The 24,727-nt window shown below is 38.8% G+C and overlaps 1 protein-coding gene across 1 annotated transcript; it reads right to left on the reverse strand.

Moving 5' to 3' along the window:
• Positions 1–7,598: 7,598 nt before the first annotated feature.
• On the reverse strand, positions 7,599–23,511 carry LOC110299492 (binder of sperm protein homolog 2). Its single transcript, XM_021169202.1, has 5 exons — positions 23,432–23,511; positions 14,323–14,355; positions 9,436–9,576; positions 9,074–9,221; positions 7,599–7,721 (listed from the first exon to the last, which is right to left on the reverse strand). The coding sequence occupies exons 1-5, from the start codon at positions 23,487–23,489 to the stop codon at positions 7,715–7,717; spliced, it is 387 nt and encodes a 128-aa protein (XP_021024861.1). The 5' UTR covers positions 23,490–23,511; the 3' UTR covers positions 7,599–7,714.
• Between the last annotated feature and the right edge of the window lie 1,216 nt (positions 23,512–24,727).

Here is a 24,727-nt window from a genome sequence, read left to right on the forward strand (position 1 = left end):
CTGTCTAAGTTACCACCCCCCACAACTCCCACAAGAGAAGCATGGCTAGAAGTCAAGTAGGCAATGTCCCAAGCTTCTGACCTCCAGGCTAAACTCCTCCACAGTTACCTAGCAACAGAAAAGATAGCAGCTAACTTTAAAAGGGACTGTTTGGCCCCTCCTTGCTCTCTCACTCATTTGTTCTCTTGCTCTTACTCTCCTCTCTTCTCACTCTCTCCCTCTTACTCTCTCTTTCTCTCTAGCCTTCCCCCATCTCTTTTCTACCTTCTCCCCCCCCCACGCCTTTCTATAATAAAGCTCTAAAACCATAGACAGTCTCTGCTCACCAAGGCTGTGCTCACTTTCACATACATAGGGACCTTTCTTCCCTCATCCATCTCTCCCATAATCCGGGGGATACAGGGTGTGGCCCCGGGATCCCTAGGTCAGGGCTGCCCCTTGTCCACCTCCCATCTAGTGGGTCAGAGGCTTGGATGCTCACCCAGGGATGAGTGGAAAGCATCTGGCAGCCCTCCCATGTCTGCCTGTCCAGAGCATAGGTGGAACTCTGGTGGGACCTGTTCTCCCTTCCCCCTCTCCCCTTAGGCCCCTTTTTAGTTCCCACGGTTATCCTCCTTGTTTTGGAGTTTTTCTTCTACTTTTTTCAATAGGGCTGGATTTTATGGATAGATATTGTTTAAATTTGTATTTGACTTGAAATATTGTATTTTCCCAATCTATAGTGATTGAGAGTTTTGATGGTTATAGTGGTCTGGGGTGTCATCGTTTTTAGTTTTCTGTTTTGTTTTGTTTTGTTTTTGTTTTTGATATTTCTTTATTTATAGGTTCAAGACATCTGTCCAGACTCTTCTAGCTTTTAGAGTGTTTGTTGAGAATTAATATCCACTTATCAGTGAGTGCATATCATGTGTGTTCTTTTGTGGTTGGGTTACCTCACTCAGGATGATATCCTCCAGACCCATCCAGTTGCCTAAGAATTTCATAAATTCATTGTTTTTTTTAATAACTGAGTAGTACTCCATTGTGTAAATGTATCACATTTTCTGTATCCATTCCTCTGTTGAAGGACATCTGAGTTCTTTCCAGCTTCGGGCTACTATAAATAAGGCTGCTATGAACATAGTGGGGCATGTATTCTTATTACAAGTTGAAACATCTTCTGGGTATATGCCCAGGAAGTACCCAAGGAGCTGAAGGGGTCTGCAACCCTATAGGAAGAACAACAATATGAATTAACCAGTACTCCCAGAGCTCTAGTCTCTAGCTGCATATGTAACAGAAGATGGCCTAGTCGGCCATCATTGGGAGGAGAGGCCCTTGGTCTTATGAAGATTATATGCCCCAGTAAAGGGGAATGCCAGGGCCAGGAAGCGGGAGTGGGTGGGTTAGGGAGCAGGGCGGGGGAGGGTATATAGGGGATCTTCAAGATAGCACTTGAAATGTAAATGAAGAAAATATGTAATAAATATTAATAAAAAGAAAAGAAAAGAAAATATTTTCTGGTCCTTGGAGCTGGGACCATTCACCTTTTTCTATTCCTATTTCTCTTATGTTGTCTTTCCCCCATAGTATCTCGAATTTCTTGGATGTTTTGTGTCAGGATCTTTTTAGATTTAACATTTTCTTTGAGTAGTGTATCAATTTTTTTCTATCCTATCTTCTCTACCTGAGATTCACTCTTCCATCTCCTGTATTTTGTTTGAGGTATTTGTATCTGTTGGTCCTGTTCTCTTCCCTAGGTTTTCTGTCTCTAAGCTTCCTTCAGTTTGTGTTTTGTTTATTTATTCTATTTCCATTTTTAGGTGTTGGAGAATTTTATTTATTTATTTCATCTATTTAATTGTATTTTCCTATATTTGTTTGAGATATTTAGTATATTTCCCTTTAAAGACCTCTACTGGTTTGATTGTATTTTTCTGTTTTTATCAAGGGATTCATTCACTTCCTCTTTAAAGGCCTCTATCACATTTATAACTTTGGATTTAAGGCCTTTTTCATATGTTTCAATTATTAGGCTATCCAAGGCTTGCTGTGGAATGGTAGCTGTGCTCTGAAGGTGTGTCATATTGTTGTGGCTTTTGATTGTGTTCTCATGCAGGCCTTTATACATCTGATTCTCCCAGTATGTTCTTTCTTTCTCTTTCTTTCTTTCTTTCTTTCTTTCTTTCTTTCTTTCTTTCTTTCTTTCTTTCTTTCTTTCTTTCTTTTTAACGATCCCTTTTTACAGTTCAGTCTTCATCCCCCTCCCAGTCTGACTCCTGACTGCTCCCCATCCCAAATCTCCTCCCCCCATTTTAAAGAGGATATCCCCATTTTCCCACCCCCACTCCACCAGACCTCCCCACTCCCTGGGGCCTCAAATCTCTCAAGGCTTGGGTGCATTTTCTCTCACTGAGGCCAGACCAAGCAGTACCCAAGGAAGTACCCTGTCTGGTTGGTAACTCAGTGTCTGAGAAATCTTGGAGTTCCATGTCAATTGAGACAGCTTCCAGCTTTTCTCCAATTCAACCACAGGGGTCCCTGATTCCATCCATTGGTGTAATACTTATTTAGGGGGCCAAACCTTTATGTTCTTGGTTCAGAAGTCCTCTGGTGTGTAGCTTTGGGCTAAACAATGGAACTCAAGGGACCATGCACATCTCCCAGCATTGGTTATGCCTCTTGGGACACAGTGGATATGGGATATAGTGGGGAAGTCAGGCAGAAAAGTGGCAGGAGGCAGGATAGTGGAGTTCTGGGGGATAGTGTGCCACTCTGGACAGCTGGCCATGCCTCAAAGGACTCAACAGGTAGGGAAATGGTTACAAGGGAGGGATCTAACCTGTATGTTTCAGGATCAATAGGTCAGATGAATGTGGGCAGAGATTTGTTGGAATTCCTTATCACAAATTGTAAAAGTTCTCTTTGATGACTTTCTATATAGGCTACTTCTTTGGGGGATGGGGGATGGAATATGGGCAGTCACAAGAGTCATCTGTGTCTCTCTTTCTTGACTGTGAATATTCAGGAATTAATTGCACTGCAAAAGTAGCTTCCCTGCACTTTACAATCACCAGAAACACAGATCATGGACTTTTATATGGTCTGGAAACATCAGTATGTGCCACAGACCTCTCCAGTGACAGTATAGACCACAGACATCAACACAGCCCTCTGCCAAAGCTCATGGCATGGACACCATCATAAATTTGGGTGGCAGCACATGCCACTCAAACCACATGGTCTCTGGCAGTAGCATGGCCCATGCATATTAATATGGCTTTAGAAGGCAGCATACACTATGGATATCCACATAGCCTTCCAGGGTAAAAAGGGGCAGTCATCAACAGAGACCCTGGCTACATTATGGCCATGGAAACAAATATGGCCCTTGCCATCAGCATGGCCCATGGACATAAATTTGTCACATAGGCTACTCACATCAACATGCCCTTTGGTGGCAAGATGGATCATAGACCTAAGCATGTCCTCTGGCTTCTGTAGGACCATGACATTCACATGAACCACATGCTTCAACAGAACCTATGGCAGCAGAACATGTGGTCTTCAGGGACAACACATTTCATTGAGATCTTTTGTGTTGGTCTAGTCAAGAAAATGAACCATTGTTCTTCATGTCAGATATTATGTTATTGCTCAGAACCAGTACAGTGGTGCAGCTGGGCAGTGTGTTCATGGGCTTTGCTCAATTTCCAGGAAGCTGCTTGTCACCCTGTTGGTCCTGCTTAGGAAATATTTGTTTCCTGTCTATTGCAACCTTCTCTTACACTACTTCACCACTGTTATAATGTCTCTAGTTCTGCCTCTCTCCACACATTTACTGCTCCATTCCTCCATATTTTCCACTTTTCCATTTTATATTTGCTCATTTTATTATTCCAGTTTCATTGGAAACTGCAATGTGTCACTTAGTGTGTGTGTGTCTGTCTGTTTCTCTCTCCCTCTGTGTGTGTATTGCCCAAACAGCTTTAGCTGCAAATAGTTATTGCAATTAGTCATTGATCTAGTTCAAGGTTTCTGGTTTCTGAATTTCTTAAGCATTATAAATACTGGACCGTTGCTGAGCCTTGACTTGTATATCCTTCTGAGGCCCAGAGTCAGTGAGATATTGCTAGCTAGGTAGTGCATCGGGTGACAGGTGCTGTGAGAGCTCCTGGATACCACACACTTCTTCAAGATTGTTTTAAATAATACAAATAAGATTGTTTTAAATAATACAAATAATAAAAAGTTGTAGAATAACATTTCAAACACATCAGTTATTAAAGAAATTTTAAGGCACAAAAACCTAATGGGCAAAAAGAAAATGGATAGTGAGACTATGAAGAAGTGGGGATCAGAAAAGTGGATACTAGAGGTTTTGTTAGGAGAAAGACATTCTGGTGAGCTACTGGCTAAAGGGAGTGGGAGTGTACTGTGTATCCTAAAAGTAAGAAGAAAGGTTGTTGAATTCTTCATTATGAAGAAATGGATGTATCTGGAGGATATCATCCTTAGTGAGGTAACCCAATCACAAAAGAAGTCATTACATATGCATTCACTGATAAGTGGATATTAGCCCAGAAACTTAGAATACCCAAGATACAATTTGCAAAACACAAGAAAATCAAGAAGAGGGAAGACCAATGGGTGGATACTTCATTCCTCCTTAGAAGAGGGAACAAAATACCCATGGAAGGAGTTACAAAGTTTGGACCTAAGACAAAAGGATGGACTATCCAGAGACTACACCACCCAGGGATCCATCCCATAATCAGCCACCAAACTCAGACACTATTGCATATGCCAACAAGATTTTGCTGAAGGGACCATGGTATAGCTGTCTCATATGAGGCTATACCAGTGCCTGGCAAATACAGAAGTGGATGCTCACAGTCATTTATAAGATGGAACACAGGGCCCCCAATGGAGAAGCAAAAGAAAGCACACAAGGAGCTGAAGGGGTGTACAACCCTATAGGTGGAACAACAATATGAACTGACCAGTACCCCCAGAGCTCGTGTCTCTAGCTGCATATGTAGCAGAATATGGCCTAGTTGGCCATCACTGGGAAGAGAGGCCCCTTGGGCTTGCAAACTTTTTATGCCCCAGTGCAGAGGAATGCCAGGGCCAAGAAGTGGGAGTGATTGGGTAGGGGAGCAGGGCGGTGGGAGGGTATAGGGAACTTTTGGGTAGCATTTGAAATGTATATAAAGAAAATATCTAATTAAGAAAAAGAAAAAAAAAGAAAAGCTAAATATTTAATGAGATACACAGACAGATTTGAACTGGTTTAAGCAGTATAAAATATATGCATATATGGATACATCAGATGGTATATCATAAGTGTTCATAATGATCATGTTTATGTGTCATTTAAAAATAAGTTAATTACAAACAAGATCAGAATAAAAATAAAAGGATTGGTGATTATATAGAGACCCAAATGAATAGATGAACTAAGAAGCTTAATTACAGGCCTGGATGAGAAAGTTGACAATATAGATAAAATGGCCAAACCTTTAGAGGAAACATTCAGTAACATGGAATTAAGATTAAATAAAGAAATGGAGCCTGAAGTAAAACCAAATAGAAATATTGGAAATAAAGGAATCAATCAATTAGATAAAAAGCACAGTAGAAAGCATTGGCTATAAATAAACCCAAGAAGAAGAATGAATCTTAGGGAAAAAAGATAAATTGAGGCTATTAAATTCATACCCCACATATATAAATTAATATATATCTGTATTTTTATCTCTGTATATGAATCTACACACAGTCATACACACATACACATACACACAGACACAGACACAGACACAGACACACACACACACACACACACCTATAAATTTTGCACAGCTTGGGGATTGTGGTGGTTTGAGAATGCCTGACCCAGGGAATGGCCCTGTTAGGAGGTTTGGCCTTGTTGCAGTAAATGTGGCCTTGTTGGAGGAAGTGTGTTACTGGGCTGGGCTTTGAGACCCTTCTTCTAGCTGCCTCAGAGTTAGTCTTCTCCTGGTTTTCTTCAGAACAAGATATAGAACTCTCACCTCCTCCAGCACCATGCCTGCCTTGTCACTGCTATGATGATAATGGACTGACTGAACCTTAGAACCTTTAAACCAGCCCCAATTAAGTGTCCTTTATAATAGTTGCCTATTATTTAAAAATTTATTTCTTTCACTGGTTAAGAAAATGTTTAGCACAATCTCATTGAATACATTGTCATGTATGCTCTTGGTATCTCTTCACAACAATGGGAACCCTACTAAGACAGGGGTGGTTGTAGGATCAACAGATCCTGGTTCTTGCTGACCAGCCAGCTTAGCTTCAAGTTCAGTGGGAGACATCATCTTCATCCCCCAAATAAAATGGAGAGCGATAATTGAAAATATCCTAAGTTGATATCTACACATAATATACAACCAAGCACACATCCATGAATACACATGTGTATAAAACACACACATATGTGTACACACACACACACACACACACACACACACATACATAGAGGCAGGGAGACAGAGAGACAGATATACAAAGAGGATAATAAGATAAGCATGGCCCAAATTCAACAACTTTTAAATATATTCTAGAGACAATCTCGTACGAATTCATGGTGTAAAGGGAGGAGTACAGAGAACCTAAGAGCATACATGACAATGTATTCAATGAGATTGTGCTAAACATTTTCTTAACCAGTGAAAGAAATAAATTTTTAAATCCACAATATGAGAAATATTTATATCATGTAAACAGGTAAATTATACATGGATGGCTTAACTTTTGAAAATTACCCTAATGCCAGACAACAGCTATGAACTTTCAAGACATGCATGTTAATGATTAAAAAGCATGGGGCTTACCCACCCAGCAGAGTATTATTTGGTCATAGAGAAAATGAAGTATTGATATGGGAATATCTGGGTGGCTCTATAATGCATAATTTTGAATAAAAGAATTCAGGCAAACTATCACATGCTGTATGACTCCAGTAATGGGAAACATTCACCATTGTCAAATATACAACAAGAGAAAGTTTTGTGGTTGTCAAGATCAAATGTGGAAAAGAACATGGGGGATTACTGCATAAAGGGTACAGAACCTCCTTCTGTGATGATAAAAATGTTTGGATCTTGATGGAGTTTGTTGTTTTTCAACACTCTGATCATATTAAATGCCAGTGACATGTTAAACTCAATGTGTTTAACTGTACATCCTGTGAATTTTGGTTTCAAAGTTTTAAGTTGTTTTATTTCCACCAATTCTTTTTGAAAAATGTATGAGGAGAACCCTTTGGTATCACGAGAGTTTTTTCTTTTTTTAAATTGCCTGAAACTAGAACTTGACGAGCTTTATCAGAGGAGTTTAATTGAGAATGGAAAATCCACATTGAGTGTGGGTAGCATCCCATGAACTGAGGTCATTCAGTGAAAAGAAAATTTAAATACAGGTAGGTCTCCTAATTACCAGATTTTATTCTTTTGTATCATGATTTCAGATAATGTAACCCCTTACTGCAAGTTGTTCCCTGGGTCATAAACCTACCATATGAGAATTAATGTGCATTGTCTATTTCCACCCATCCTAGAGAAACAAGACATCAATGTTGATAAGAGAACAGACCTTTATTAACAGATTTCTTCATAAAGATAAAGGATTAATTACATTTGGAGGAACATCTGATGTATCTATAACTCCTGTCTTCTAAAACACACAAGCATACCTAAAAACTGAGGTGAAAAAACATGTTAGAATGAATGTCTCAGTTTCCCCTACTGTCCCAAGATCAACATCACATGTGTTTCCTTCCCTAATAAATAGTAATTTTTGCTGTCTAATGAGATATCAAAATAGCACCAGTCCATGGGGCAGGGGATGTGGCTAAGAAAAGTGTATATATTTCTGATTGTGAGAACTGAATATACATTGTATTTTTATAACAAAGTAAGACATACAGTCAGTGGTTTGAAAGACATTTAAGTCATTGATCACTGTCAATGTTCAAGAAGATGGCTTTAATCAAAAGTCTCACATATGGATGGTGGACAATCTCCAACTACTTAGATATGTATGCACACAGGAATATGGGGGAAATTTATACATTCACAGGGAAAATTCTACAATCTGTTTTAAATGACAATTGAGCCATAGTAGCAAAGGGGAAAGCAGACTCAGTTATATTTTAAAGACATAAAAATTGTGCATCTGTGTAGATGTGTAGGGAGGAACAAAATGTCACACATTGCATTGTTAGCTGTTATGATGCCCATGGAAGGGAGTTCCAGAGGAGAATATAAACAATGCTCATGTTTACTTTTTCTTGTCATGTGCTGCTTCAATGTTTCAGTGAATATCTATCTCACTTTCATTTTGTAAATCAAAACAATTTTAAAACTGAAAATCAGTGCATACATAATGAAATGCCTATTTAGTATTCCTTGTTATATGACTGGATTGGGAAACACCTAAGAGACACACTTTCAGGCACATCAGGAAAGTTAACTGAGGAGGGAAAACTCAACAACAGCTCCTGGACTGAGGGCACAGACAAAATAATGGACAAAGGAGGAAGCCAACTGAGTACCAGCATATATCTTTTTGTTGTCAGACACAATGTGATCAGCTGCCTCATGCTCTCACCCCTACACCTCCCTCACCATGATAGACTGTGTCCTGCATCCTCACATCCAAATGTGAATGAAACTAATCCTTCCCCTCCTTTGCCAGATTGTTTTCCTGGAGTGTTTTGTCACAACGACAAGAAGATTATATATGATTATAATCATTAGACAGCATGTATAAGCACACCAACATATTATACTTGCCAATGACCCAGTACACTTGTTCTGCTAGTGGCTTAGTTTGAGCTACAAAACCAGAGCTGAATATTTCCTACTAGCACCACATGGCTTGATAAGCTTGTTGTACTCCACAGGAGATACTTCACAGGAAGTATTTGTTGCCCTGTAACTGAGTCATAGCCCAGAGATCTAGATCTCAGGCTCCTTATCAATCAACCTAATGCTTTGCTCCTCTTTCATAGCTCAGCGAGGCACTGATCTACCTTCTCCCATTGTCTTACTTGTTAGGAGAACATTGCTTCCATTTTCCATCTTGGTTGTAATTTTCAGTCAATGAACACCAACTCCGATTCAAAATATAGCCCTCCTTGGTGCACTTCTTAATGAGCTTTTGTTTGAATTGGAAAGGGAAAATACACTTTGGGGGATCTGCATAGAAAGATGGGTAAAGAATGAACTATGAACACTGTTCTCAGATTAATCCCTGCTGAGAAAACAGTCAGTTATTTTTTTCTGCCAGATTGTGTTGAAGTTTTGCAAATTGTGCAGAAATGAAAATATATGAACCTTATTATTTCTAATATCCCAATGTACTCTCCTTTTGGTTCCTGGCATCTGATGTATGCCTTTGTAGGATTCTTACCCTGTGCTGTACAGTACCGCCACCTTCCTTGGAATTGAAAGTCAAGAGAACACCAATCATAGTCACTGCGGATGGAGATACAACTGTAGTGGAATCCATCAGCATAAACAAATGGAAAGACACAGCTATCAGTAGAAATCTCTGGAAAACAGAAAAAAATTAGCATATAAAATAAGATCATGTAGGAGACTGACTTTCAAATTGCTTTGTTTTTGAATTTTTTCTCACTCAGTTAGACTTCAGACTCACTCCTTAGGCCAGGGCTTGCTTGTAGCTCATGTTAATTTTCCTGTCTAGCTTTGTAAGTGCTAAGATTGGAACTTTGAGTTGTCATGCATAACTGGGACTTGACTTTGGAACATCTATTTTGGCAGCAACATAACAATTGTTCTCTCATCATCCTCACATACACCTGAAGCTGATGTCACTTGCTGCCTTTCACACTTGTAATACAAAAATCAGCAAAATTTCCAAGGAAGTCTCATTTTGGCCCAGAGCTGGATTCAGGTTGGAGATGCTGGCTTCCACATAAAAAGTTCTTTAGCAAGGAGGGATCTCATTTATCAGAGTTCACACTCTTTTTCATCTTTCTCATCATCTATGTTGATTAGGTAGATTGGTCTGTGGGCATATCTGTAGGGTATTTTCTTGACTAATGATTGATATAGAAAGGTCTATCTCAATGTGGGTATTGTTATTCCTGGGAGGTTTGACTGTTTTGTACAAGAAATTAAGATGAACAAGTAAGGGAGTGAAAACCAGTTGGCAGCATCCTTCATGTTTTCTTCCTCTGCCCCTGCTTCAGTTCCTGGCCTTGATTTCCTCAATGATGTATTGTGATTACAAAGTGTTAGCCAAATAATCCCTTCTATTCCCAAGTTGAATTTTGTATTTTATCACACCAACCAAACATAAGTAGAATTGAAATTGCTGCCAGGAGTGGGGTGTTGCTTAATATGGACCTCAGTGTGTTATTCCTTGGGAATACTGTGAATCGACTGTGAAGCTTTTTACTGGAAGGAACATTTCCTTAAATATTGCTACTTCTGATCCTGCTTAAGTTCCTTCCAGACTTCCTTCAATGATAGACTGTGATTTATAAGTGTAAGCCAAATCCCCTTCCCCAAGTTGTTTTAGGTCACCAGTATTTATTTATTTATTTATTTATTTATTTATTTATTTATTTATTTATTTATTTACTTATTTATTTATTTATTTATTTAATATCCATATTGCAGCTCCTTCTCCTTTTTCTTCTCCCAGTCCCATCCTCATACCCCTTCCACCATTTCCTCTCCTCTTGACCCCAGAGAATAGGAGATTGCCCATGGGAACCAAACCACTGAATCTGTTTCCATTAGTTACTGGGTAAAGCCCCTCAGATGACAGTTATGCTAGATTCCTGTCTGCAAGCTTAGGGGAGTATCATTAATAGTATCAAGGGTTGGCTTTCTCCTATGGGGTGTATCTCAAGTCGAGCCAGTCATTTGTTGGCCATTTCTTCAATTTCTGTTCTATTTTTATCCTTGAATATCTTGTAGACAGGACACACTTTGTGTCAAAGTATTTGTGATTGGGTTAGTGTCTTCCTCCCTCCACTTGAAGTCCTGACTGGTTACAGGAGGTAGCCTCTTAGAGCTCAAAATTCTCCACTGTTAGGAGTCTCAGCTTGGACTCACAGGAGCTTCTCCCAATCCAGGTCTCTAGTGTATCCTGGAGATGTACCTATACAACAAGTTCCATTCTTTCTCTCACCCCTCTTGAATCCCTACTCTCCTCACACCTGATCTCAATCCATGTTGTACTCCTCACCCCTTCTCATATCAAGTTTTCTCCACCCATTCATTTCCAATGTCTGTTTTATTTCTTCTTATGAGTGAAATTCAAACCTTCTCCCTTGGGCCCTCCTTGTTACTTAGCTTCTTTGGGCCTATGGATTGTAGCATGCTTATCCTGTACTTTATGGTTAGTGTCCACCTATAAGTGAGTTCATACCATATGTGTCCTTCTAGGTCTGTGTTACCTCACTCTGGATATTTTTTAGTACCATCCATTAGCTAGCAAATCTCACGATGTTCTTGTTTTTAAAAGCTAAGTAGTGTTTCATTGTGAAAATGTACCATATTTTCTTTATCTATTCTTTGAGGGACATCTAGGTTGTTTCCAGTTTCTGGCTATTATGAGTAAAGAAGCTGTGAACATAGTTGAGTGAGTGTCCTTGTAGTATGGTAGAGTAAGTATCTTTTGGATATTTGCCCAAGAGTGGTATAACTTGGTCTTGAGGTGGAACTACTTTCAGTTTTCTGAGAAACTGCCAGATTGATTTCCAAAATGACTGTATAAGTTTATATTCCCAACATCTGTAGAAGAGTGGTTCTCTTGCTTCACATACCCCCCAGCCTCTGCTATCCCTTGAGGTTTTGATCTTAGCTATTCTGCTGGATGAAAGATGGATTCTTAGGGCAATTTTGATATATTTCCCTGATGACTAAGGACTTTGAACATTTTTAAATTGCTTCTTGCCATTCAAGACTCCTCTGTTGAGAATTCTGTTTAACTCTGTACCCCATTTTTAAATTAGGTTATTTGTATTTATTTTTTTGGATTCTTTCTATATTTTGGATATTATCTCTGTCAGATCTAGGGTTGGTAAAGATTTTTTCCCATTCTGTAGGGTATAACTTTGTCCTATTGACAATGTTGATTGCCTTACAGAAGCTTTTCAGTTTCACATGGTCTTATTTGTTAGTTGTTGATCTTAGTGACTGAGCTCTTAGTGTTCTGTTCAAGAGAATGTCTTCTGTAATAATGTGTTCAAGGATATTTTTCATTCTATTTTCTACTAGGCTTAGCATATTGAGTTTTACCTTGAGGTATTTGATCCACTTGGACATGTGTTTTGCGCAGGGTGATAAATGTGGATATGTTTTCACTTTTTTATATGCATATATACAGTTAGACCAGTACCATTTGTTGAAGATGTTCTCTTTTTTCCTTTGTATTGTTTGAGTATTTTTGTTAGACATAAAATGTCCATAGGTGTGTGGGTTTATTTGTGGGTCCTCACTTCAATTCCATTGATAAGCCTATTTTTATGCCAGTATCATGAGTTTTTTATTATATTTATTTTTTCTCTGTAGTACAGGTTAGATCAGGGATGGTGATACCTCCAGAGTTCTTTTATTGTACTGAATAATTTTAGCTATCTATGATTTTTTTGTGTTTCCAAATGAGGTTGAGAATTTTTTTCAAGGTCTGTAAAAAGATTGTGTTGGAATTTGATGGAAATTGCATTGAATCTATAGATTGCTTTTGGTAACATGGACATTTTCACTATGTTAGTTTTACTGATTCATGAGCATGGGAAGTCATTTAATCTCATCATATCTTCTTCAATTTCTTTCTTCAGAGGCTTGAAATTCTTGTCACAGAGGTCTTTCACTTTCTTGGTTAGAATTACACCAAAATATCTTATTTTATTTGTAGCTGTTGTGAGGGGCATTTCCCCTTAATTTCTTTCTCAGTAGGTCAGTGTTTTATCAATGTAAGAAGGAACCAAACTGAGGCCACTTTCAATAAAACTCCTATTTTTGAATAGAGGTCAAAAAAGTTTTAAGTTCCTAAGACCTCCCTGGATGAGCAACATCCCAGTTGTCAAGTTGAGACATAAGTCATGAGCATGTTATTCTGCCACAGCTGAGCAAACCAACCGATGGAAAGACAATAAATGTACCACAAAGAAATGTTCTTAGGAAAGTCCTCTATCCTGAATTCTGATTAGTGAAATATGCAATTATAATTTGGCACAGGTGATTATGGCTTTTGAGATTGTAGAGCATTCTGGCTCAGGGTTGTACTTCAGCATCCCAGATAGATCAGTATAAAAATGATAAAAATGAGCTCTTCTTTGCTACAGTGACATGGTGATGTTTGAGTTGTGTTGAATCCAAAAGGACCACATAGCATCACAGCAACAGATAGTAACTACAGCATATATTTTCTTTTTTTTCTGAAAAACAAAACAAAACAAAACACCGTATCTGTTGCTTTGCCAATGTGATCTCCAGAACATCTCTCTATGATCTTACTTCCATCCATGTGCAGCTAGTGTCACTCTCTGTTTTTTCTACTTAAGACAGAAAATATTAGCAAATCTCCAAAAAAGTCTGCGATTTCCTCAGTGGAGGTCTATTAGCAGTGAGAGAGACTTCATTTCCAGAATTCAGACTCTGGAACCTTTTTCATCATGTGCTTTCCTGAATTACCAAGATGTCCAAAACTTCTTTCCAAGTTCCCCACTGCCCTCCACAAATATTCTTTGTCCTGTCAGCAGCAGCAGCAGCAGCAGCAGCAGCAGCAGCAGCAGCAGCATATCTTTGTCTTCTCATAATGTATTGCTCCATGGTGAAGGGTTCACTCTTAACTACTAACCCACCTCCACTGATTATGTACTTATATTTTCTTGATCTTAAAATAAGAAATAATTTCAGATGGCTTATGCTCTGAGCATTAAAATTTTCTGTTTGTAATAGGATAGTTATATTACTTACCTCGATTTAACAACCCATGGTATATATCTATATCCAAATATTATTTTTAACATGTATAAATATATAATTATTATTTGTCAATGACAAAGGAAATAATAAAATGCAGGAACCTACATTGTCTTATCTTGGTCCTAATGGAGAAGGGAGTATTTTTCTTGAGTGACCAGGAGTTGGTCACTAACCTGGATCTTCAATATCTGGTTTGACCACTATGGCCCATTTCAGAAGAATAATGCAAGAAAAAGTTACATGACTAAAAAGTGTCAGAACCTCCTCAAACCTAATGCTTTATAAGGGTTGATAATTGAGATACTGCCCAATAGAGTTGGTTGCTTACCTTGATCTGGAGGATGTAAATGAGAGATCAATTCTGAAAGACAAAATGAATGGGCAAAATGTAAACCACCTCCCAAAAAACTGCATTCCCAGACTAACTATGAAATACATAAAACATTCTGCAATGTCATATGAAGTTGGGGTTGAATATTTATCCTGGAAATGTCACATCAAGATATGAAAACCAGGAAGTCTGTTCCTGGAGCTGACCCTGTGCCACAGCTTTTCACACTCAAGCCCTGCCTTGAGAGTGCTAATCTCTCAGGAGTGCTGACACATCTGGGAGCACAGGTAAGACCATCACTTCTGCTCAAATATCTGGCCTAAGAGGGATCCACCCAGAGCTCTCAGAACACAGGAACTGAGGAACAGCCAGGGACAGGATTCTTCCAGTTTCCATCTGTGCCTACAATTAACCCTGTGCCACAGCTCTCCATATACGGAGCCTACAAGGAGAGAGCAGGTCTCCCAAGAGTGCTGACATACCTGAATACACAGGTAAGACCACCACTTCTGCTCAAATTCCTGGCCAAAGAGGGGCCCTCCCTGAGCCATCAGGACACAGGAACCAAGGAATGGCCAGGGACAGGATCATTCTGGTTTTCTTCTGAGCCCCAGTGCTGGTTCTGTGCCAGATCTCCATTAAAGGGTCCCACCGGAAGAGGGGTGGTCTCACAGGAGTGCTGGCACACCTGTGAGCACAGGTTAAGACTACCACTTCTGCTCAAATTCCTGGCTCAAGATGTATTTTCCCAGAGCCACTAGGATATAGGAACCAAGTAACAGCTCTGGTCAGAACCCTTGCAGTTTCTCTCTGTACCATGGAGCTGACCCTGTGCCACAGCTTTCCATACATAAATTCTTCCAGGTTAAGACTGGTGTCCTAGGAGTGCTGACACAGAGGCATACATGAGGGACACACCACAGTCAGAGTAAACAGAGCCAACAAGAACCAGAGATAACCAGATGGCAAGAGGCAAGGGCAAGAACATAAGCAACAGAAACCAAGGCTATTTGGCATCATCAGAACCTCATTCTCCCACCACAGCAAGTCCTGGATACCACAACACATTGGAAAAGCAAGACCCTGATTTAAAATGACATCTCATGATGATGATAGAGGACTTTAAGAAGGACATAGATAACTCCCTTAAAGAAATACAGGAGAACACACGTAAACAGGTAGAAGCCCTTAAAGAGGAATCACAAAATTCTCTTAAAGAATTACAGGAAAACCCAACAAAACAGGGGAAGGAATTGAACAAAACCATCCAGGATCTAAAGATGGGAATATAAACAATAAAAAAATCAAAGGGAGACAACCCTGTAGATAGAAATCCTAGGAAAGAGATCAGGAGCTGTAGATATAAGCATCACCAGCAGAATATAAGAGATAGAAGAGTGAATCCCAGATGCAGAAAATACCATAGAAAACATTAACACAACCGTTAAAGAAAATGCAAAATGCAAAAGATTCTAAATCAAAGCATCTAGGAAATCAAGGAAATATGAGAAGACCAAAATGAATGATAATAGCTATAGAAGAGAACAATGATTCCCAAATTAAAGGGCCGGTAAATATCTTTAACAATATACAGGAAACTTTTCCTAACCTCAAGACAGAGATGCACATAAACATTCAAGAAGCCTATAGAATTCCAAATAGATTGGACAAGAAAAGTAATTCCTCCCATCACATAATAACCAAAACACCAAATTCATTACACAAAGAATAGTAAAAGCATTAAGGGAAAAATGTCAAGTAACATATAAAGGCAGACCTATCAGAATCACACCAATTTTTTCACCAGAGACTATGAAAGTCAGAAGATACTGGGCAGATGTCATATAGATCCTAAGAGAATACAAATGCCAGCCTAGACTACTAAACCCAGCCAAATTCTCAATTACCATAGATGGAGAAACCAAGATATTCCATGACAAAACCTAATTTACACAATATAATCCAACAAATTCATTACACAAAGGATAATAGATGGAAAACCCCAACACAAGGAGGGAAACTACACCATAGAAAAAGCAAGAAAATAATTGTCTTTTAACAAACCAAAAAGAAGATAGCCACATAAGGATAATTCTACTTCTAATAACAAAAATAATAGGAAGCAACAATCACTTTTTCTTAATAGCTCTTGTAACAATAATGGACTCAATAATAAAAAGACATAGACTAACAGACTGGCTACATAAACAGGACCCAAAATTTTGCTTAATACAGGAAACACACCTCAGTGAAAAAGACAGATATTACCTCAGATTGAAGGTCTGGGAGAAAATTTTCCAAGCAAATGGTTGCAAGAAACAAGTCGGAATAGCCATTCTGATATAGAATAAAATTGACTTTCAACTAAAAGTTATGAACAAGGATAAGGAAGGACACTACATACTCTTCAAAGGAAAAATCTGCTAAACTGAACTCTCAGTTCTGAATATCTATGCCCCAAATGCAAGGGAACCCACATTCATAAAGGAAACTTTACAAAAGCTCAAAGCACATATTGCAACTCACACAATCATAGTGGGAGACTTCAACACCTCACTCTCATCAATGGACAGATCATAGAAACTAAAGAGGCATATTGAAACTAACAGAATTTATGAAACAAATGGATTTAACAAATATCTATAGAACTTTTCACCCTCAAACAAAAGAATATACCTTCTTCTCAGCACCTCATGGTACCTTCTCCAAAACTGACCATATAATTGATCACAGAACAGGTCTCAACAGATACAAGAAGTTTTAAATAATCCCATCCCTACTGTCAGATCCTCACTGACTAAGGCTTGCTTTCAATAACAAGAACAACAAAAATAAAAACCAGAAAGCCAATATACACATGGAAGTTTAACAATGCCCTATTCAATGATAACTTAGTCAAGGAAGAAATACAGAAAAAAAATTAAAGACTTTTTAGAATTTAATGACAATGAAAGCACAACATGCCCAAAATTACGGGACACAATGAATGCAATGCTAAGAAGAAAAACTCATAGCACTGAGTGCCTCCAAAAAGAAACCAGAAAGAGCATACACTAGTTGCTTAATAGCACACCTGAAAGCTCCAGAACAGAAAGAAACAAATGCACTCAGTAGGAGTAGATGGCAGGAAATAATCAAACTCAGGGCTGAAATCAACCAAGTAGGAAGAAAAAAATTATACAAAGAATTAGCAAAACCAGGAGTTGGTTCCTTGAGAAAATCAACATGATAGTTAAATCATTAACCAGATGGTACAGAGACACTATCCAAATTAACAAAATCAGAAATGAAATGGGAGACATAACAACAGAAACTGAGGAAATTAAAAAATCATCAGATCCTACTACAAAAGCCTATATTCAACAAAACTGGAAAATCTCAAAGAAATGGACAATTTTCTAGACAGATACCCAGTACCAAAGTTAAATCAGGATCACATAAACCATCTAAACCATCCCATAACTCCTAAAGCAATAGAAGCAGTCACTAAAAGTCTCCCAGCTCCCCCCCCCCCCAAAAAAAAGCACCCAGGACCAGATGGCTTGTTCCCAATGAAAGAGCTAGAGAAAAGACCCAAGGAGTTGAAGGGGTTTACAGCCCCATAGGAGGAACAACAATGTGAACCAACCAGCATTCCCAGAACTCCCAAGGACTAAACCACCAACCAAAGAGTACACATGGTGGGACTCATGATGCCAGCTCCATATGCAGCAGAGGATGGCCTAGTCAGTCATCAATGGGATGAGAGGCCCTTGGTCTTGTGAAGGCTCTATGCCCCAGTGTAGGGGATTGTCAGGGGCAGGAAGCAGGAGTGGGTGGGTTGGTGAGCATGGGGAGAGGGTTGGCAATAAGAAGATTTGGCTTTTGGTGGGAAACCAGGAAATTGGATAACATTTGAAATGTAAATAAAGAAAATATGAAATATATTAAAGAAGAAAATAATAAAAAAGAAGACCTAATACCAATGCTCTTCAAAATATTCTACAAAATAGAAACAGAAGGAACACTACCTTATTCATTCTATAAAGCCATAGCTACATTGATAAGAAAACCACACAAAGACCCAACAAAGAAACAGAACTTCAGACCAATTTTCCTTATGAATATTGATGCACAAGTACTCAAAAAAACTCAATCCAAGGACACATCAACATGATCATTCACTATGATCAACTTGGCTGCATCCCAGGAATGCAGGGATCATTCAATATAGGAAATCCATCAACATAATCTTTGTTTTTCTTAAACAAAGTCAAAGAAAAAGACAGGATCATTTCATTAGATGTTGACTCAATTCTTCATAGAGTTAGAAAGAACAATTCCCAAATTCATTTGGAATAAAATAAAAAAACAGAATAACAAAAACTATTCTCAACAATCGAAGAATCTCTGGTGGAATCACCATCCCTGACCTCAAGCTGCACAACAGGGCAATAGTGATAAAACCTGCATGGTATTTGTACAGGAACAGGCATGTAGATCAATGGAATAGAATTGAAGACCCAGAAATGAAACCACACACCTGTGGACACTTGATCTTTGACAAAGTAGCTAAAACCATCCAGTGGAGGGGGGAGGGGATAGGGGATTTTCGGAGGGTAAACTAGGAAAGGGGATAATATAAATAAAGAAAATATCTAAGAAAAAAAGAAAAAAAAAAGAAACCTATAGGTACTGCACTTAACTTCAGCTGTAAGGAGTTAATGTTTTGCTCAGTGGGGCTCTTTGGAAAAAAGAAAAAGAAAAAAGACAGCATTTTCAACAAACAGTGTTGGTTCAAGTGGTAGTCAACATGAAGAAGAATGAAAATTGATCCATTCTTATCTTCCTGTACAAAGCTCAAGTCCAAGTGGATCAAGGACCTCCACATAAAACCAGATACACTGAATCTAATAGAAGAGAAAGTGGGGAAGAGTCTGGAACACTTTGACATAGGGGAAAATTTCCCTTGCAGAACACCAATGGCTTATGCTCTAAGATCAAGAATGGACAAATGGGACCTCAAAAATTGCAAAGCTTCTGTAAGACAAAGGACACTGTCAATAGGACAAAATGGCAACCAACAGATTGGGAAAAAATCTTTACCAATTCCACATCTGATAGAGGGCTAATATTCAGTATATACAATGAGCTGAAGAAGTTAGACTCCAGAGAACCAAATAACCCTATTAAAAATGGGGAAGTAGAGCTAAACAAAAGACTTCTGAAATGAGGAAACTGGAATGGCTGAGAAGCACCTAAAGAAATGTTCAACATCCTTAGTCATCAGGGAATTGCAAATCAACATCCCTTAGATTACACCTAACACGGGTCAGAATGGCTAAGATCAAAAACTCAGATGACAGCAGATGCTGTTGAGAATGTGGAGAAAGAGGAACACTCTCCATTGCTGGTGAGACTGCAAGCTGGTACAACAACTCTGGATATCAGTCTGTCTCTTCCTCCCCAAATTGGGCATAGTACCTCCTGAGGCACCAGCTATACCACTCTTGTGCATATACTCAGATGTGCTTCAACATGTAATAAGGACACATGCTCCACTATGCTCCTAGTAGCCATATTTATACTAACTAGAAGCTGTAAACAACCCAGATGTCTCTCAACTGAGGAATGGATATGGAATATATGGTACATTCATACAATGGAATAGTACTGAGCTATTAAAAACAATGACTTCATGAAATTCACAGGAAAATGGGTGGATCTAGAAAATATCATCCTGAGTGATGTAACTCTTTCATAAAAGAACATACATGGTATATGCTCACTGATAAGTGGATATTAGGCAAAGCGCATGGTATACTCAAGATACAACTTTTGGACCACATGAATGTCAAGAGGAAGGAAGACCAAAGAGTGGATGCTTTAGTCCTACTTAGAAGGGTGTACAAAATAATCAAGGGATGTAGAAGATGAGAGGAATTTTTGAGGAAGAGAAGAGGGGGAGGGGAAAAAGAGGGGAACTATCAGTTATGGGAGGAGATGGAGGAAATGTACAGAGGTCAGGAAATTGAACAGAGGTGTGTAGCAATAGGGGATTGGGAATTGTTGACAGCAACCAGAAAGTCACAGATTCCAGGAAAGCAACACCCTCCCAGGAAGCCCTGGGGGTGACATTGGCTGAAATACCCCACATAGGCTAGGGAAAACCTGTTGAGAGAGCATATTCAGATGTTAGGTGTGGCCCCAACGTTGAGGGATGGTGCCACCCATTCATCTCCAAAATTTTAACCCAGAATTACTCCTGCCTAAAGGAAATAGAGGGAAAAGAGTGGAACAGACTGAAGGAAAGGTCATCCAGAGACTTCCCCACCTGGGAATTCATCCCACCTGCAAACACTAAACCCAGACAATATTGCAGATGTCAAGAAGTGCTAGCTGACAGGACACAGCTGTCTCCTGAGAGGCTCTGCCAGATCCTGATCAATACAGATGTGAATGTTTGCAGCCAACCATCAGAATGAGCACAGGGACCCCAATGCAGGCTTTAGGGGAAGGACTGAAGGAGCTGAAGGGGCTTTATCTGGTATCATTGGAAGGGAAGGCCCTTGGTCCTGTGAATGCTTGTGCCCCAGTGTAGAGGAGGTGAGGCAGGAGTGGGTAGGTGGGTGGGGGAACACCCTCATTGAAGTAGGGTTAGGGAGGACTAGGTAGGGGGTTTGCAGATGGGAAACTGGGAAAGGGGATAACATTTGAAAAGTAAATAAATAAAATATCCAATTTAAAGAAAAAGAAAAGCCAGGAATTTCTACCTTCTCATATGAGAGCTCAGTTCCAAATGTCTTTCTTATAGTAGGTCAGAATCATCTACAGTATTAAGTACAATTCAAATTCTACCCACTCATTGTTGTTCACCAGCTTTCAACTGAGAAAATATTGTCTGAGAGACAATGGCATATATCAGGGATTAGCAGAATACTGCAGTGGGATTACTGGTATCATAGCAAATGTTAGCCATATGTAAGGAATCTGGGGCAAGGGGGAAAAGTGAAGTCAAAAATAAGGAGAATTTTCAGATAAATTGGGGTTAGAATCGTCTCAATCAGTCCTTCATAACCAGGCTGATGCCAACTCAAAATTCAACAGACATCTTCTGGAAAATTGTGGTGAACAGAACATTTCTGTATGAGTATGCATATATCCTTTGGGTACAGTTGTGGTTCTGAAATCATTACACTTCCAGTTAAATGGATTAAGCCATTCCATATTCCAAAAACAAAATGTAATTTTTTTCATGTGTGGCAGTATATGTATATATGCTCATATCTATATATTATATTAGTCACCACTGGAGCTAGAATTGTGAAACAGAAGATGATGAATATTTGTTTTTAGGTATCTTTCTCATTTAATGCAGTCCACAATTCAAGTCAAGAAATTGGTGCCATGTACTTTATGGGTGTATCCTTCTGTTTCAATTAATCTAATCAAGAAAACTTTTCACAAGTGTGCCTAGAAACTAATCCAATGTAGATCACTCACCACAGAATCATCTATAATAGGCTTGTCTTCTATGTGACAGTAGATCCTGTCAGGTTGATAGGCATAATTAATCATCACCCAAATTATTATGTGACATGAAATCATAAAGACGTCTCTTGTGGAGAGGAAAGAAATTTACAGAAGAGAACAGAGGGTGACAGGAGGCTAGTGGTAGAAAACCATCAACAAAACCAAAGGATGTATGTAAAATCCATAGTGAGTATTACGTAGAAAATGATAAATTTTATGAGCTTATATTGAGAGTAATAGACATTTGTCATATTATATAACTAACTATATACTTCATAATATTTATACATAAAATAAGTTGTGATATTTAAATGCTTCATTTTTTGTTATTTTTAAATTTTTTATGTCTGTCTGTCTGTCTGTGTTATTTATTTTACACTCCATATTTTATTCTCCCATGCACCCTCCTACTGCTCTACATCCCATACCTCCTCCTTATCTCCCTGTCTCCATGTGGATGTCTCCACCCCAACCCCACCTGATCTCTAAACTCCCTGTGGCCTCCAGACTCCTGAGGGTTAGGTGCATCATCTCTGAATGAACACAGACTGGGCAGTTCTCTGCCGTATGTGTGTTGGTGGCCTCATATCAGCTGATGTACGCTGCCTGTTTGGTAGTCTAGTGTTTGAGAGGTCTTGGGGGTCCAGATTAATTGAGATTGCTGGTCTTTCTACAGGGCTGCTTTTCTCCTCAGCTTATTTCAGCCTTCCCTAATTCAACAACATGGGACAGCTGCTTCTGTCCATTGGTTGGGTGCAACTATCTGCCTCTGACTCAGCTGCTTGTTTGGTCTTTTAGTGGGCAGTCATTCTAGGTCCCTTTTTGTGAGTGCTCCATAGCCCCAGTAATAGTGCCAGGTCTTGGTCTCTCCCCTTGAGCTGGATCTCTCTTTGGGCCTGTCGCTGGAACTTTTTTTTTTTTCCCCTCAGGCTCCTCTCCATTTCCATCCCTGTAATTCTTTATGGCCATTTCTTAAATGCTTCATAATTTAGATCTCATAATATACAAATTCACATTAGAGAAACTATGTAGCTAACAAAAACCATTATTTTGCATGGTAATCATATAACTAATGAAAAAAATTCAGGTAGTCATGCTTTTTTTCTACTGGATGTGAACAGAATAATAACCTCAAAGAACTTACTCAGACTGATACAGCAAGACAATATCTAAGAGAACTTGAGATAGCCATGTGTTTTTGAAACTTACAGAGACTGTCAGTGAACATCAAGCTAAAGGGGCATTAATAAATTATCATAATGCAAAGAATTGCTGAGCCCATACACTATTTTAGACCTTGCTTTGTTGACAACAGACCTTGCAGAAGTTTCTAAATCGATTAATTATTGCCCTCTCTTTCATGAAAACTTTTGTTGCCGTATGAGTACCGAGACCAAGGCTCCTTCATAGGTAAAGTCACCTGTTCAGTGTTCACTCAACAAAGGAGGAAAAGAACACCAGCAGAATCTATGGCTCTCTGCTCTTGATTTGCTTGACTGAAAAGCTATCAGAGAGAGCTGTCTTCAGCTTATATCTATCCTTACTTGCTCTGGACTCTCCTCTTATAACCCTCACCTCCTCTTTTTCACCTCACCTGCATTCAGCTCATACATGTAGACAGCTAGGAACACCCAGATCACAAGATGGCTCATCACTTCCAGTTGCCTGCAGATGGCACACACAGGAGCAAACCTTGCCTCTGACTTTATACTCTCTCTTTCTGCTCCTCCTACTCCATCTGCTTACACACACTTCCTCCACAGTGAGTTTTTTGCCCTAAATTTCATAGTTATTCAACACATTAGAAACATCTACTTTAGAATGTTCTATGGTGTCATAGTGTTGTCTTTTGGGGAGGTTTTGGTTTTGCTAACATGCCAGCCAATCTGAAAACTTTGTTATGTTATGTTTGATCTCTGTCTTTTTCTCTTTAAGACATAAAATAGTTAAGTGATACCTATTTATTCTTTTGAAATCATTGACTTTGTGCAGTTACAGAACTCATTCCATATGCATAGAAAATCAGGAAATAGCAACTCAGAAGACAAAATTTATTTTCTTTTTAAACATTGCCACCCAAGTAACTCTAGAGAGATGATTTTACATTTGGGAACCTAATTTGGGAGAGAAATGGCTGCTGTTTTTGATTATGATTTTCCATCATAGCATGATCTCAAATCAGAACTATCACAATCCGATAAACATACATTTCTCAGAATGGAAGGGCCTTTCCCATAGCTCTTATTTATAGAATGATATTTGTGGCTGGGAGTTATGACATCCTTGAAATATCCTTTTCCTGCTTTGTTGAAAAATATTCTTCTAGTCCTCTTTACTATGGTCATAACTTTCCCCAAAGACAAGCAGATATGATCCTGAATATTCATGAAGTTATGGAAATTATGATAAACATATACATAATGAGTGAGGCATGCTCCAAAGATTTGCCTCATGTTACATGCTAAGGGACATTTTGATCTGAGACTAGAACATCTCACCCTGTGTAAAAACTGTAACGAGCATCAGAAAGAACGTATTATCCCTTTTTTGCTCAACTGTAGAGTTATTATGTCCTGGGGCTCTGGTCACTTGTACTGAAGGTAATATTTTCTGATTTTCTCAGAACCAGGACTGGTATTTTACTGATAGTATTACGTAGAGTGAAGTGATCTTAAAAAGTAAATTTTACCCAAGTGGCAGAGCTTACAAGGTGGCAGAGCTGAAATTAAATCCCAAAGAATCTATATTAATACTACATTTTAAGGTCGACGACAATTACCAGTGATTCTGATACACAAAGACCATATAAAGGGTTGAGTTTTATATGCAACACACAAAAATGAATAGATATAGCAATATATTTGCATTTTACTCTTTATTTAAAAAGATG

Source organism: Mus caroli, chromosome 7 (genome assembly GCF_900094665.2).
Source record: "Mus caroli chromosome 7, CAROLI_EIJ_v1.1, whole genome shotgun sequence".
NCBI lineage: Eukaryota > Metazoa > Chordata > Mammalia > Rodentia > Muridae > Mus > Mus caroli.

Excerpts from the sequence above, each read along its gene's own strand:
- LOC110299492 (XM_021169202.1), bottom strand. The coding sequence starts at position 23,489 with ATGAGCCATCTTGTGATCTGGGTGTTCCTAGCTGTCTACATGTATGAG. Across the intron at positions 14,356-23,431 it reads CATGTATGAGCTGAATGCAG|AATTGATCTCTCATTTACAT; the intron begins GTGAGGTGAAAA and ends TTTGTCTTTCAG. Across the intron at positions 9,577-14,322 it reads TTTACATCCTCCAGATCAAG|AGATTTCTACTGATAGCTGT; the intron begins GTAAGCAACCAA and ends TCTGTTTTCCAG.